This window comes from Fundulus heteroclitus, chromosome 1 (assembly GCF_011125445.2).
Source record: "Fundulus heteroclitus isolate FHET01 chromosome 1, MU-UCD_Fhet_4.1, whole genome shotgun sequence".
In the NCBI taxonomy this organism is placed as follows: Eukaryota; Metazoa; Chordata; class Actinopteri; order Cyprinodontiformes; family Fundulidae; genus Fundulus; species Fundulus heteroclitus.
Genome location: NC_046361.1, coordinates 19498603 through 19513393, shown reverse-complemented (window position 1 = coordinate 19513393; position 14791 = coordinate 19498603). Strand labels below are relative to the sequence as shown.

At 41.1% G+C, this 14791-nt stretch overlaps 1 protein-coding gene across 1 annotated transcript; it reads left to right on the top strand.

Moving 5' to 3' along the window:
• Positions 1–676: 676 nt before the first annotated feature.
• ppardb (peroxisome proliferator-activated receptor delta b) lies at positions 677–14708 on the top strand. Its single transcript, XM_012870585.3, has 8 exons — positions 677–1069; positions 4594–4993; positions 5082–5233; positions 5355–5493; positions 5664–5866; positions 6745–6951; positions 7052–7295; positions 12128–14708. Exons 2-8 carry the CDS (start codon positions 4660–4662, stop codon positions 12373–12375), a joined length of 1527 nt encoding a protein of 508 aa, XP_012726039.1. The 5' UTR covers positions 677–1069; positions 4594–4659; the 3' UTR covers positions 12376–14708.
• Positions 14709–14791: the final 83 nt, after the last annotated feature.

Here is a 14791-nt window from a genome sequence, read left to right as displayed (position 1 = left end):
ATCATATAAGTCACAGGTGTCAAACTCAAGGCCCGCGGGCCGAATCCGGCCCGTCAAGGTAAATTATCCGGCCCTCAGGAGCCAAAAAAAAGGCATATCATGTCATAAAGTAGAGGTATATATCCTTTTAAAGTGTATAAAGTGGCTAAAACTGTGCCTCCTGTAAGTGTAACTCACCCCAATATCAACTTTTCTTGCAGATAAACTGTATAAACTGGGCCTAAGGTTGCTATTTTTATGTTACTGTGCATTTTTTATACTTCTATGTGAACTGGAATGAAATTATGAAATGAAAAGTATCGTCTCTACATGTACTACCGGCCCTTTTAATGACTTCATGACGCCAAAGCGGCCCCATATAGAAATGAGTTTGACACCACTGATATAAGTGATGCTTATGCAAAATTGAAGCGTAAATCGACCAACCAGAGGCGTAGCTGGCTCATTTTGCTCCTCGTATTTCCTTCTTTTTCTTTTTTTTAATTATAAAACAGAGCCTTCTTTATGTTTGTCCAGTTTTTTTATGCGGTTATGCTTATCGGATTTCATGACCTGATTTATTCGGAAAATACTAAAGGGCTTTTGAGTGATTCATTTAGCTCTCATAGGAGTGTTTGTGTGGGAGGAGGAAGGAGGGGACTCTGTGCCCTGACATGTGACAGCAGCAGCAGCAGGAGGAGGAGGAGGAGGAGGAGGAGTGAAGCAGGGCAAAGGAAAGCAGAGTAAAGCAAACCTATGAACGACAGAGGGAGAGGGAGGGGTTACCACTTAACTTTGCTTATTTACATATGATATAGTAGTAAACACGGCTTCTTTTTTGTTCCACCGTCACGGTTCATCCTCCCCAGCTGCAACACCAAGGCCCCGACTCTGCCTAAGTTTGTGTCGGCTAGCTGTCTGACATTAGCTCCTGCTCATTAGCCCGCTGGGGGGGGACTTCAGAGACAACTTGTCAGGACAGCCGATCGATCCGGGGGGACAGCGCTGCTCCCCCCCTCCCTGCTCCCGTTTCAGCTGCCTCCCGTAGCGGGAACGTCCCCACGAACCAGCGGCAACCACCGTGGGAGAGGTGAGCTAACACGGAGCCCGGGGAATAAGGCGAGCTTTTCACCGCAGCGGAATGCGGGCTAGCTAGCGGCTAGCGGCTAAAGCTAATGGTGCTCAGTCAATATCAAGGTTAGGAGCTAACTAGCCGAGATTGTTAGCAGGAGCAGAGGATCGGGGCACTACCTCTGAGTTTGACGTGGTTCTTCTTGGGGATTTAATGATAATTAAAAAAAATAGTAATAAGAATTAGACGACATGACATGTTTGTCATTTAACCGTTTATTATTTATTTTTTTCTCCATTTCTCAGTTGTTGTATCCAGTTACTGTCGTGGTAGTGACTCGGTGCTCAGCGGGTTAGCAAATACTTCCGAGAACCAGTGTGACAGGTTGTCTGCCCACTCCACGCCGCCGGTGTTTTATTCCTGGAAATCTGGCGAAAACACACCGCGCGGGCCTCTGTGCGCCCATGACCCCGGTGCCATCGCCTTGGTTTATTTACTTCTAATGAGGGATGTGTGTTTCGATCACGGCTCAAAAGCCACGCACACACACACACACACACACATGGATGGATTAATCTGCTAGGGGGCCCAGGGGTAAAAAAGAAAAAGAAAAAAAGAAGTATTACCCTTAAAGTCCACTGCCTCCTCCAGCCATTAGTGCTGAGCAGTGTGTACACAGTGCATGCACCCTTTCCCCTTAAAGCATCTCAAAGACACTCTGTGCACCCTGCCAAGCAGCTGAGGCAAACAATAATACAGATGTCGCCATGCAGCAGCAGAGAGAGCGTGCTTTTGAAACTGGGGGGAGAAAATTAAACACCCGATGCAGAAAAAAATTGGACCAGAAACTAGGTGGTTTCCTGATCTTTTTTTTTTTTTTAGGGTTTTTAAACAGCTGGAGTCCGAATCTCTTGTTATTAGGTTGGTCGGCACTATGGCTTATTCAATCACGGGGAGTGCTGCTGACTGAACGGTGGTCCAGCGGTCATTTACGAAGGTGAGCCAGAAAAAGTCATTGCAGACGAAGAACCCTGCTGGTTATGGAGCTGTAATCTGAGCAGATCGTCGGAAAGTTGAGTGGAGGGAAAAAGTAGTAGCAAAAGTTGGACAGCCCATTGAGCTGACCGCAGTCTTTGTAAGTGGGTTGTAACTCAAACCCCGTTTCAGAGTTTTAGGGGAGATTCACAAAAGATGTATTTGCTGTTCTGTGGCCCACATTTCCTTTTTTTTCACCTTGAAGCAAAGTTTTGCATCAGAGGAAGTCCGGAGGAAGCAAATTGGAGATCCACAGAATCTAGTTTGCTTGACGTTTCTGCGGTCAGTAATGATTTGGAGGCGCCCGCCATGTCATCAGCTGGAGTGGGTCTTGTTTGTTTTCTTGAGTCTTAAGTCAAAGCAGCACTTATTTTAGAGCTCTTAATTTTTTCCCCCCTCTGCTGCTTTATGAAAATGCTGATTTCTTTTTTATTTCAGCAAAACTTGGCATCTGCCCACTCTGCCGACAGCACCAAAACCTGCTTTAATAAGCCTGTTATTACTGCTTTAATAAGGCTGTTATTACTGCTTTAATAAGGCTGTTATTACTGCTTTAATAAGGCTGTTATCACTGCTTTAATAAGCCTGTTATTACTGCTTTAATAAGGCTGTTATTACTGCTTTAATAAGGCTGTTATTACTGTGCTTGACTGACCAGGAAACTCACCTGACCTAAACCCAACAGAGAAACTGTGGAGTATTGTTAAGACCAAGACGAGAAACACTACATCCAACGATGCAGACAGCTTTTAAACCTGTTCTTTCTTAAACTTCAGCGCAGCCGAAAGCTTGTCGTCTCCATGCCACTCTGCATTGATGCAGTAATTCATACAAAAAGGAGCCCTGACCAAGTTTCCTTTAAGCGTTTTCATGCATTATCTTTTTATCTTAGTTTTTTCAATTGATGCGATTTAGCTTGTAGCGATCTACAGCGCTTTGTCTCAGCTGTTGGCTGTTTTTAAGCGCTTTATAAATAAAGGTGGCATGTTATATGATGACGACCGTCAATGCCTTTTATTCTAATCAGAAAAGAAGCAGTTGCTCAGACTCCCTTTTAAAATGATTAAACATGTAGGAAAATAAGACATTTTCTGCTGTTATTATAAAACCGGAAAAGAAAAACCTGCTAAATTTAGTTGCACTCTTTAGGTGTTTCTTTTGCAGAAAATGATTCCTTGTTGGTCTCCTGCTTTATAAGGCAGCACTGAGTGTAAAACAAGGTAATACAAGTTTAAGCCTGAGTTTAACAGTGTCACCTTGAGGCAGGTTCACACGGCAGATTAATTAGTCCGGTTTTTGCCCTGCCAACAGGCCCCGAATCATCAGCGTGGCCCTTAAGATAATCTTCAGAGATATTCCTGCCGTGCGGGGATGTGTTAAGAGCGATCAGGTCCACTTGGTAGATTGTCGGGACCGCTCCGACCTCAAATCGGAGATATTCAACATGTTGGATTGTCTTGCCCCGATATCCTAGCGTGTGTGGTGTCCCCCGAGGACAAACGAGCACGCTGGCCGTTGAATGTGACGTGTAGCCAATCAGAACGTGACTTGTAACTGAGGGAAAGGGTAGGCTGCAGCAATAGGTGGGGGAGGCACTTTATGGTCACCCGGACACTGGCTCCTCATTAAAAGGGGTTCATGTTGCTGGAAGTTTATGATGGAAACCTGGATTAAGTTTGAAACCGTACCAGTAACACCCATAAATCCCTTAGCTTTGGCTCATGCTGTTATTTAGATACCTGAAGCTGCACTTAATACGGTGGAGCCCTTACTGGTGTCTTTTAGCTTTTCTGCACACGTAGGTGCACAGTTCACCCCTAACTATCCTGGAGTAACTCCATTTTACACTCCCTTGCTCCTCAGACAAAATCAGTGGCAGCGGTCCACAGGCGGCCTTAAATACACTGCAAAAAGAGAATGGAAAAATAAGTAAACTTGTCTTGAAATGAGTGTATTTGCCCTTGATTTGAGCAGGTAAATAAGATTATTTGCCAATGGAATGAGAATTTTTACCCCTAAAATAAGATTTTTAGATATACTGCACTTGAAATGAGATGATGGAGATTAGTTGTTCCAGTTCTAAGTGCAAAAATCTTATTCCATTGGCAAATAGTCTTATTTACCTGCTCAAATCAAGGAAAAATACTTTCATTTAAAGAAAATTTTTCTTATTTTTAGTTCTATTTTTGCAGTGTACCCCAGAGTTGACAAGATTGCTAGAAGCATTTCTGTGAACGCTAACCAAGCTGACGTTGGATTTGAGTAGCTTGCGGTGTTTTTACCTGCATGCCTGTGTATAAAACTGACATTAAGGGGACTGTTTTGGGTCTTCCGCTGCGTGTTTTGGCAAGTTAAAAACCTGCCGGTTAACCCCTTCACGCCCTGGACACGGCACCGACGGATAGATGACACACGGGCACGCTCAGCCACTTAAATGTTGTGCAGCTGTTCGTTCTTGTGGAGGTTATTTTTAATACGGAAATCTAACAAGGGAACTTTGTTTTTAGAAAGTCGAAAGCTGCGATGGCTACGTGACAAGAGATGAGCCGCCGAGTCAGCTTCAACAAGGAGCCATGGAAGGGTTTCAGCAAACGGCCACCGAGCAGCGCGCCAAGGTGAATGGCTACGGCGAGGCCAAGTCTCCTCAGGACAAGGCTGACGTCCGGTGGACGTCTCCGGAGGTGGAGTCGGCGGGCTCGGACAGCTGCGGCGCCGCCAGCGTGTCGGACCTCCGGGAGGTAAAGACCAGGGAGAGCGAAGACGAGGAGGACGGGGAGGAGAAGGAGAAGGGGGAAGTGGTTTCTTCCAGGCGCCTGAGAGGGGAACAGAGGAAGAGGCAGAAAGAGGGAGAGAGCCAGGAGAGCGGTCACAGGAGCGAGAACAACAGCGCGTCGTCAAGCTACACGGGTAAGAGCGTTAAAAGAGGAAAAAAAAAATCTAGGAGCAAAATTCACGAGGAATAATATTCCCTCTATTTAAAAAAAAAAAATCGCAGACCTTTCCCATACGTCTTCGCCGTCGCTGTCGGAGCAGCTTCGTCTCGGCCGGGAAGACAACGCGGGTTCTGGGATCAGCGTGGAGTGCAAGGTCTGCGGGGACAAGGCGTCTGGCTTCCATTACGGAGTACATGCCTGCGAAGGCTGCAAGGTAACCCGTTCAGCCGTCTCAGCAGAAAACGTCCACAGGTTTTAAAAATCGATGAGTTTTTTTCTTTGTTTTTGTTGTTTTTTTGTGCACGTGTTGAACCAGCTGCTGTGTTTCTGTTCAGGGCTTTTTCCGGCGGACCGTGCGGATGAAGCTGGAGTACGAGCGCTGTGAGCGTTCCTGCAAGATTCAGAAGAAGAATCGCAACAAGTGCCAATATTGTCGCTTCCAGAAGTGCCTTTCGTTGGGAATGTCCCATGATGGTGAGGCTGGAAGAGCTCTTGTCCTCTCTTACATTTCTGACCTCCACGTAGAGGATTTCCTTCTTTAATACATTCATATAGTTTGTTAAACAGAACCTGTTCACATGACTGATTTGTGACTAGCATGTCCGCTCAAAGCCTGTCGCGTTCATGTGCGCGTGTTTTCCCAGCGATCCGATACGGACGCATGCCGGAGGCGGAGAGGAAGAAGCTGGTCGCCGGGCTGCTCGCGGAGGAGCTGAACGTCAGCAAACCGGGCGGCTCCGACCTGAAGACGCTGGCCAAACAAGTGAACACGGCCTACCAGAAGAACCTCAGCATGACCAAGAAGAGGGCCCGCAGCATCTTGACTGGAAAAACCAGCAGCACCGCGGTGAGTTTGCGTTTTACATTAAAAAAAACAACGCACTCGAATCAATCGCAGCTGAAACTTTCCTCACACATTTTCCTGTAGTTATTTCTAGGGACTGTGGTTACCACCGCTGTGACTTGATTCTGCTTCTGGTGCTGCTTTTAGTCAAATCTTAACACCCTCACGGTGGACGTTTCTGCATTCTGATAAACTGTAAATGGTTTAAATGAGTTCGGCATTATTTACTTTTTGCTTGAACAGCAAAGTTTTCCTTCGGAAACCCTAAAGCTTTAGATCATTTAAATACTTTAAAGGCCTCAAATTAGCCATGCACAGTCTGGGAAAGTATGGATTTTAATGGAAGCATTGTCCAGCTTTAGATGAGGATGGGGAAAAATGAAAATAAGAGCATGGAAAATGTGTTCCAGTCCAGCTTTTTCGCATCCATCCATACATGCATAACCCTGAGTAATTATCTACGATAAATTAATTGAGAATTTTTTTGTTAAACTTTTAAAAATGAGGTAAATCTGCAATTTGAGTTTGGACAAGTAAGAATTTTGACTCCTGGGTTTGTCTTCCTCCAAATATTCACATATGTGATTTATTTATTATATCATTTGAAGTGTCTACCTTTTGTATTGTGTCCTAAGCTGGCTCAGGGGTAGTGACAAAAACGGGAAAGAACAAAAAAAATATTAGTTAATATATATGCTAGCATAATAAACTAACAATAGTATATTGTATGAAATCAGTAAAGTCAGTCAAGTCAGTGTAAAATGACAAATGGTCGACCTTGTTCGGTTAGTTTCATCCAGGAAAACAGACCCCAAAAGAGTAATTTAGATGTAGGTGCATATTTCTTGTATTTAACGGATCTCTTGTTGTCTGGATGACAGCCGTTTGTGATCTACGACGTGGACACGCTCTGGAAAGCAGAGAGCGGGTTGGTGTGGAGCCAGCTGGCTCCAGGAGCGCCTCTGACCAAGGAGATCGGGGTTCACGTGTTCTACCGCTGTCAGTGCACCACGGTGGAGACTGTGCGAGAGCTTACAGAGTTTGCCAAGAGCATTCCAGGGTTCGTGGACCTCTTCCTCAATGACCAGGTGAGTGACTCCCTCCTCGCTCGGTTGTGCAACGAGCGGGCTTGTTTTTTGGACGTGCAGAACGCACAAACGGACTCTTGTCTTCTGATGCTCTTCGCAGGTGACGTTGCTCAAATACGGCGTTCACGAGGCTATTTTTGCCATGCTGCCCTCTCTTATGAACAAGGATGGACTTTTGGTGGCCAATGGCAAAGGCTTTGTGACAAGAGAGTTTCTACGCAGCTTACGGAAGCCCTTCAGCGAGATCATGGAGCCAAAGTTTGAGTTTGCTGTCAAGTTCAACGCTCTGGAGTTGGATGACAGTGACCTGGCCCTGTTTGTTGCTGCCATCATACTCTGTGGAGGTAAGACTGAGGGCTCTCTGGGTAGCGTATAAACAACTGGTGAGTGTCACAGTTAGTATTTCTGCAAGACTTGAAATGTCATTCATTCACTGGATTTTATGCAATAAAGCAACATAAAGTAGTGCAGATTTACTGCTGGACATAAACATAATGTTAGCACCACTATTTTTTCCTGGCCTTTCTCTACAGGTTTACAGCCATGTCTCGGTAGGTTAGCAGTCATTTCATACAGGTTCTCATCCAGGTGTCTAAAGCTCGACATGTTTTTTTATTACCCAGCTCTGCTTTCGAACCTCATCACAACTTTCTCCCTGACCTTTTTGCCGTGTTTCTTGGTCCTCATGACTCTGTTTGTTCCTGAATGTTCTCTAACAAACCTCTGAGGCCTTCAGAGAGCAGCTGGATTCATACACACTATGGACTCTGTTTGCTATTTAAGGGACTTCTGAAGGCTGTTGTTTGCAGCAGATCTTTTAGGGGTGTCAAAGTAAAGGGGCGGAAAATATTTGCGTCCCACAATACTTTTTCTTCTTCTTCAATATTCTAATATTTATTTGTCACAATGACGCACCACTGTGTGGTGGTCTCCCACATTAAAAGACAAGGACGTCTCAGGTTGTTCGTGTGACGAAATGTGGAAAAGCTCTAGGGGTGTAAATACTTTTGCAAGGCACTGTATTCAGGATGTCTAGTTTTTCTAATATTTGCGTGAATGGAAAAATTCAATCCCATTTCGAACGTTCAAATTCTTCTAAATGTTCCCTTCACCCCTAACCAATATTAACATCTGTTTTCAAGAGTTGAGCTGGGCCCCAATATTGGTACAGTACAGAGAATCCAGGCCACGATGTTGGCATTTTTACAAGTTTTAGACGGTCCTGAACTCTTGACTTTGCCCTACTTTGCTGTGGTCCCTCCTCCATCTCTGTTTGGTGGCAACCTGTCAACTGGGCTCTCAGATATGTTGTTGTTGAGTAAGGCAGCTGTTTTTTATAAAGTCAACAAAGAGCCTTAGTGTGGTTGTTTTTCTGTGACATCCACACCGAATGACTTAAACCACTTCCACGTTTCCTCTCAGATGCGTTGGTGCTGCGTTTGTGTCTGGTCTGCACAGCTTTGCCCATTCGTGAGAATAAATAGAAAAACAGTTAATTGCTCAGTCAGCGAGAGTTAATGGGATTACATTTAACAATCTGCTGGCTCACAGCTGTTTTTTTTTTTTTCATGCATACACACTATAAACTCTGCTATTGTTCTACTTGTGAAGCAGTTGTTCTCTAAAAGGTTAAATCTGAACAAACGTTACTTTCTCAGATTTAACAATTGACTTCAGTCAGTGGGTTTTGCGAAGTACAGACAGTGTTTAGCCACAGTACGTTCTAAGACATTTACTGGCTTGTAGAAACTTGCCCTTTCAACACACCGAAGGATCCAGGCAAATATGGTCCTAATCCTAAAGGAGCAATAAGCGATATTTCACCTCTAGGTGGTGCATGAGCACTGTCTGTGGACCAAAACAAAACACAGCAAACACAAAAACACAGCAAAACAGGATCACCTTTATGAGGAACATTTCAAGTGAAGTAGTAAGTAATTCATAACTTTATAATGCTGTTAGCAAGAGAACGTTTTGATCTCAAGGGGTGCTCTCCGCCGTGTTGCTCCAACACTGCGCTGCTCTGACGGTGGTATTTTAGGGGAGGGAGGGGCTGAGCCCTGAGTGGCAGCTGTTCACATGCACGTACCTGCTAAGGCTATGTAAACAAAGAGACTGAAGAACAACGCAGGGAGCTGCGGTGTGATGTCATACCATAGTCCATCTGAGATATTACCTTTAGTTCTTCACGCCATTATTTTTTAGTTCTATGTAAAATATTTAAATTTTACTTGTTGCTCTTTTTAATAAACGTTTTCCTGCATGTCTTTATTCCAGTGAACCTACAAAATCTTTTAGATCAATGCAAATATATATATATATATATATATATATATATATATATATATATATATATATATATATATATATATATATATATATATATATATATATATATATATATATATATATATAATTTTTTTTTTTTTTTTTTTTTTAGTTTTTTTATCAAACTTTTCTTAATAATTGATTTGATATTTCTGCTACTGTGTAAATACGATGTGAAATGAAAAGAATTGTCAGCCGAGAGTGTGAAAAGCAGTTTAAAAATAGCTGACCTAACACAATTCCTGCATCCTGAGTTTAGCCTTTGAGGTATTTCTGGGCAAAGAAAAAAAACACACAAAAGAGGGCAGACACATAGTGTTAGCCAGGATATAGAAAACAAGCATCTACAGGAAGACAGAACTGTTTATACCCTCGTTGTGTTATTGCGTATGTATTGCCTTTAAAGGGGGATGTGCAGATTAGTCGCTTTAAGTAAACCATGATCCATCATTAATTTTTTTGTGCTTGCGATACTAAAGCATTAGTAATGTGATTTAAAGCTAAGCTAGACTGCCATGGATTTTTCTGGACATGTCAAAGAAATTCATAACAACTTGGGAGCGTTATATGCCACTCCAGATGATTTTACCTCAAATAATAATTTCCATCCATTTAAAAATTAAAAACAGGCATCTATCTACATTGTGTGGTAATGCTGTAATACAGGTGTCGCACCAGCAGGTGGCGATACTGTCATCGAAATTGAAACGAAGAATATTCCAACTCTGGCTAAAGTAGTGCTAGGCTAAAGACTTTTCCTAAACAGCTGTAGGTTCTGTTTTCTCTGACAATAACTACCCTTTCCTCTTAGTTATCAACTTCTCCACCTCAAAGTTCAATCTTAATAGGCAGAAAATGAGAATGTGAGGCAGATGTGGGGGGGAAAAAAACATAAAATAGCTTCATTATTGTTATGGTTCGACGACAAAGTTGTGATGAGGCTGTGAAAAGCCTGTGTCATTGTTTAGAAATTTCTCTCGATATACGGTTTGCGTCCAAGTCCAAAAATATTCATACCAATGGTTTTTCAGATTTGAAGTAATATTTTAATTTTTACTAACATGCGTCTTTTGACGAGACGAAAAATGTACTATGAACCTGAAAAAATCAGCAGAGAACCTGTGGATAGAGCTAAATATTAGGCTGATGTCTCATCATGAAAAGGTACCACTGGAAAAATGCAAATATGGGAAGTGTATGATTGTTTTAATGTTTATTTATAACTATGCATATAAATATTTTTTTAAATACATTTATTTATTTGTAGTCATTATATTTTATCATGGTTAAAAGCAGGATCCTGTAATTTTCCTATCAGAAACAAACTACTCGGTTGAATGAAAATATCTAAAATATATCTAAAGTCTTGATCTACCAGGTAGAGATATGAATAATTTCTAGCCATTCTAGAATGTTTAATACTCCCACATTGGAAAGTGTTTTTAAAAATATGAATTCCTTTCACCAAAAAAAAGAAGAAGCAATGTATGTGGATGGGAGGTTTAAATGCTGCAAATGCTCCATCCCCATTAAAAAAAAAAAAAAAAAAACTCAAGATGATGATGTGACAATAAATAGTAACTTAGTCTTCCTTTATGCAGCAGCGTTGTGTGAACTTTACACCCGTCTCCCAGCTAGACGCGCAGTATATGTAATTGGAGCACACCATACTTGACATACGTGACTGCGATTCACGTTTTCCTGGTTGCACGCCATTTCCTCACATTTAGACCCACTCAAAACATATTGGTTGATCCTCCCAACATTATGCAGCAAGGTAAAACAAAAAGTGCAGCTTTAGGTCAGTATTGCATAAATCATTTTTTGTGTGCTTGTTTGTGTCCAACAAAGATTTTACTCAGTTAAGTCTGGTTTGATTTATGCATTCTACTGCCTTCCAATTCAAACTAACTCGTCAAAACGTGATTTGGACTTGCTTTACAACACATTTATGAAAATAAAGCCCATCTGTCTGGCAGTGACATTCAACACATTCAACGCTTGGATAAATATTGTAAAGCAATTGTAAAGCAACATTTACTTTGAAGGACAGAAGTCTACTAATGCCTAAAAAATGTAGTAATTTTTAATAGTTTTTATATTAAATTTACATGCTCTCACTTTGATTTGCCAAACTACAGCTTGATTTTTTACACATTTCTCCTGACAGGATGGAAAATTTTGAAACCCGTTTAGTCCTTAAATAAGTTTAATTCAAAGTTCAACAAGAGCTGTGGTTCTTAAACTGGGTCAAAATGCGTTTTGTTTTGTTTTGAAATTTTTCCAAACGAAATCAATGTGCAAACTTCACAGCCTTTTGCTGTAAAGAGTCTGCATTTAGTTTAGGATGTTCCAGTTTTTACTTGTCAAGTCCAATAGTTATTGTTTTTAAAACACAGCCCTTCCAAGTTAGTCCAGATACTACAAAAGCAGTGAAATGGCCCTGTTATACCACAGTGGGAGCCAGTTTTAGCAATTTTTTTGTCTCATTATTTTTGGAACCTACAGGTCACATGACCCGACCGCTGTTTAGCCAGTTTCAAGGTTTGTCTGAACTCAAATTTCCAGAATGTTATTAAAACTGTCGGGAAAATAAGGAGCCACACTACCTTTCCTTACATAAACGAAATCCTGACCTAAAAGCTGCTCATACAGGAGAGATTATATTGATTTGTTTCACACGGTCAGCAGTGCCTACAAAAATTAAATGATCTTGTGGTTTGGCATTTGTCATTTTCTAAGTATTTTGTAGCCTGGGCAGCCAAAATTAAGCAAACGCACTTTAAAACGAGCGAGGTTTTAATGTCTTGTGATCTCTGTTTAATCATGATGGTTTTTGTCCTCGTAGATCGTCCTGGGCTAATGAACGTGAAGCAGGTGGAGCAAAGTCAGGACAGCATCCTCCAGGCCCTGGACCTTCACCTCCAAGCGAACCACTCTGACTCTCTCTACCTCTTCCCCAAGCTGCTTCAGAAGATGGCCGATCTTCGCCAACTGGTTACTGAGAACGCGCAGCTCGTCCAAAAGATCAAAAAGACTGAGTCGGAGACCTCACTCCACCCTCTACTACAGGAGATCTACAAAGACATGTATTAGAAAGATCTCCAGCACAGACTGGTTTTTCAAGCAATACTGTTACAGACAGACCCTTCGGTTATATAACAACACACCGCATTCAGTGAAAGCACTGTTTCCAATACATGGGCATGGATTTGAGATCACAGATGAGGCGGATTCACTTTGTTAGGGCTATCACAATCAGCAAAAGTCCCGCAGTAACAGCGTTGCTCTCACCCGTGCGACGAGCATCTGGAATCATTTGCTGCAAGCCTTAGTTTCCCACAACGGCCACCTGACAGGAAGAGTGATATGTTTTCTTATAGAGGCTGCTCCTGTTTCATCCTCATAGCAAAGCTGACCCCAGAGCAGTGTTTTGAGAAAGAGAGAGAGAGAGAGAGTTTCTCCTCGCTCACCTCAGCTCTGCGTTTGGCTGCAAAGGGAAAGCGTTTCATGTTCCTACACCAGTGGCATAGTTGAAATGGAAGAGGGATATCAGGGTTTTTTCTTTTTTGAAAGAGTGATTGTAATTATTTTTCAGAATTGTATTAAAACTAGAGATGCACAAATTGGTGTTTGTTTACAACATCATCACCATCATCATAACCCTTCCACCTTGCCATTTGGTTTGAAGAACACAAACTGGGCTGGCTCCAGCGGTGTAGAGCTCTCTGAGTGCAACTGTCTGTGCAATACCATTTTTTTTTTTTTTTATTTGTTAATAAAGTTTAAATCCAGCTTATTTAGGTTTTGTCTTAAAAGCCATTGAACCAAGTGAAAATGGTCAAACTGAGCTAACACTATAGACATGTGACTTCCAAAAAGTACCAGGGACAGCGTGCTTTTATTCATTCATGCAGAAAACAACTTGCCATTGTCGGATTTTCTGTTAGCGCATTTCTCTGTGATTATGTTACAGATCATTTGTTTTTGTTTATGGCATTGTAAAAGCAAATTATGAATTATGCCATTTCGTGGATTAGGTATATTATGTATCCATGCTTACATGTTTAGCTTAGGTTTTACCAAATATATTATCACACAAACCAACAAACTTTTCTTGAACATGAAAGTTTGAATTTCATGGCGCAGGATGGTTAATAGGAAACCAGCATACAGAACCGTTATTTTGTGACTGGGAGATTCTATGATGATTCAATCATCAATATTCAGAATATTCTGAACTTTTGTATTCGAGATATACACAATCCAAAAATACTGCTCAAATTGTGTGCGTGTGTGATTTATGTTACAGCTTGATAGTTTTTACCTTATTTTGGGAGTATGATTTCCGCGATTCACCTTTTAGGAGTCTCTTGTGCTTTTGTCTTTATCCCCATCTACCTCCAAATGTATGAATATTTCACTGTCTTATCAAATCTTTGACATTTATTTTTGCCTTAATCCCTATTATTAATGCACCTTGCAAAATTATGTATCATTGGCTCACGTCAGTGTGCTATGCAAAGTAAAGGATGTTGGTTGGGTCTGCACCTCATGGTAATTGGATCTTCTCACAAGAAACTAGCAATGAGGGGGAAAGAGGGATTATTTAATTTTTCTTTTAAAATCTAAATTATTAAATTAAAATACAATTTGTTACATTTTTGTGGTCAAAAATGGATGAGCAGAGATATAAGGTCTAAATACATTCTCCTATTTAAGATGAGAAAAAAAAAACGAGAAAAACTGGCTCCTTTTGCCAACCTTCACACCTCAATGTGTGCTGTATATGGTGGGGAGGAGCTTTTTCAACATGACAGCAGTATGTATATATATATATATATATATATATATATATATATATATATATATATATATATATATATATAGTTTTTCTTAAATATGTATCCTCATCAAAATTTGATACTTCGCTTTCATATGTTCTAAATTTCTGTATGCTTTTTGGTGAAAACTGATGTCGCCTTCAGCACCTTCCAAAATCACAGTACTGATGTCATAAATTTTGGTGCCTGTTTGGGGATGCTAAAACATGCGTTTTTTTTTTTTGTTTTTTTTTTTTCACGTTTGTCTTAAACTCCCACAGAATCTTTCTTGACCACAAAAAGAAAAACAGCACATCTTAAAATAATAACTACGAGAAACATCTCTTCAGTTGTTGCTTTTTAATTAATGGTTTCTTAAAAGAAAATCCATTTACCAAAGAACGCACAGATCTGATAAAAGCAAGAAATTACACCAAAAAGTGTAAACAAAAACAAAACAAAAAAAAGCTACCTCTGTAAATGATGGGTTGATTTCTTTTTTTCAGAAGCATGTGGTAGAACTTGAAATTATTTTCTTATTGTACCATGTAACGTATATACACTTTTAGTTTAGTGATTTTTCACATATAAAACAAATAACGTTGATCTGTCTCGTTTTTAACGGCGCAGACGGTTTTACGTCTGATTCTGCTGTTTGCGACTGTAGTCATGACTGACAGAGGTAACGA

What these genes read in the sequence shown, in the direction of transcription:
- ppardb (XM_012870585.3), top strand. Translation starts at nt 4,660, where the DNA reads ATGGAAGGGTTTCAGCAAACGGCCACCGAGCAGCGCGCCAAGGTGAAT. An exon ending in GTTGGGAATGTCCCATGATG is followed by an intron (nt 5,494 to 5,663) that starts GTGAGGCTGGAA and finishes GTGTTTTCCCAG; the next exon opens with CGATCCGATACGGACGCATG. An exon ending in GAAAAACCAGCAGCACCGCG is followed by an intron (nt 5,867 to 6,744) that starts GTGAGTTTGCGT and finishes TCTGGATGACAG; the next exon opens with CCGTTTGTGATCTACGACGT.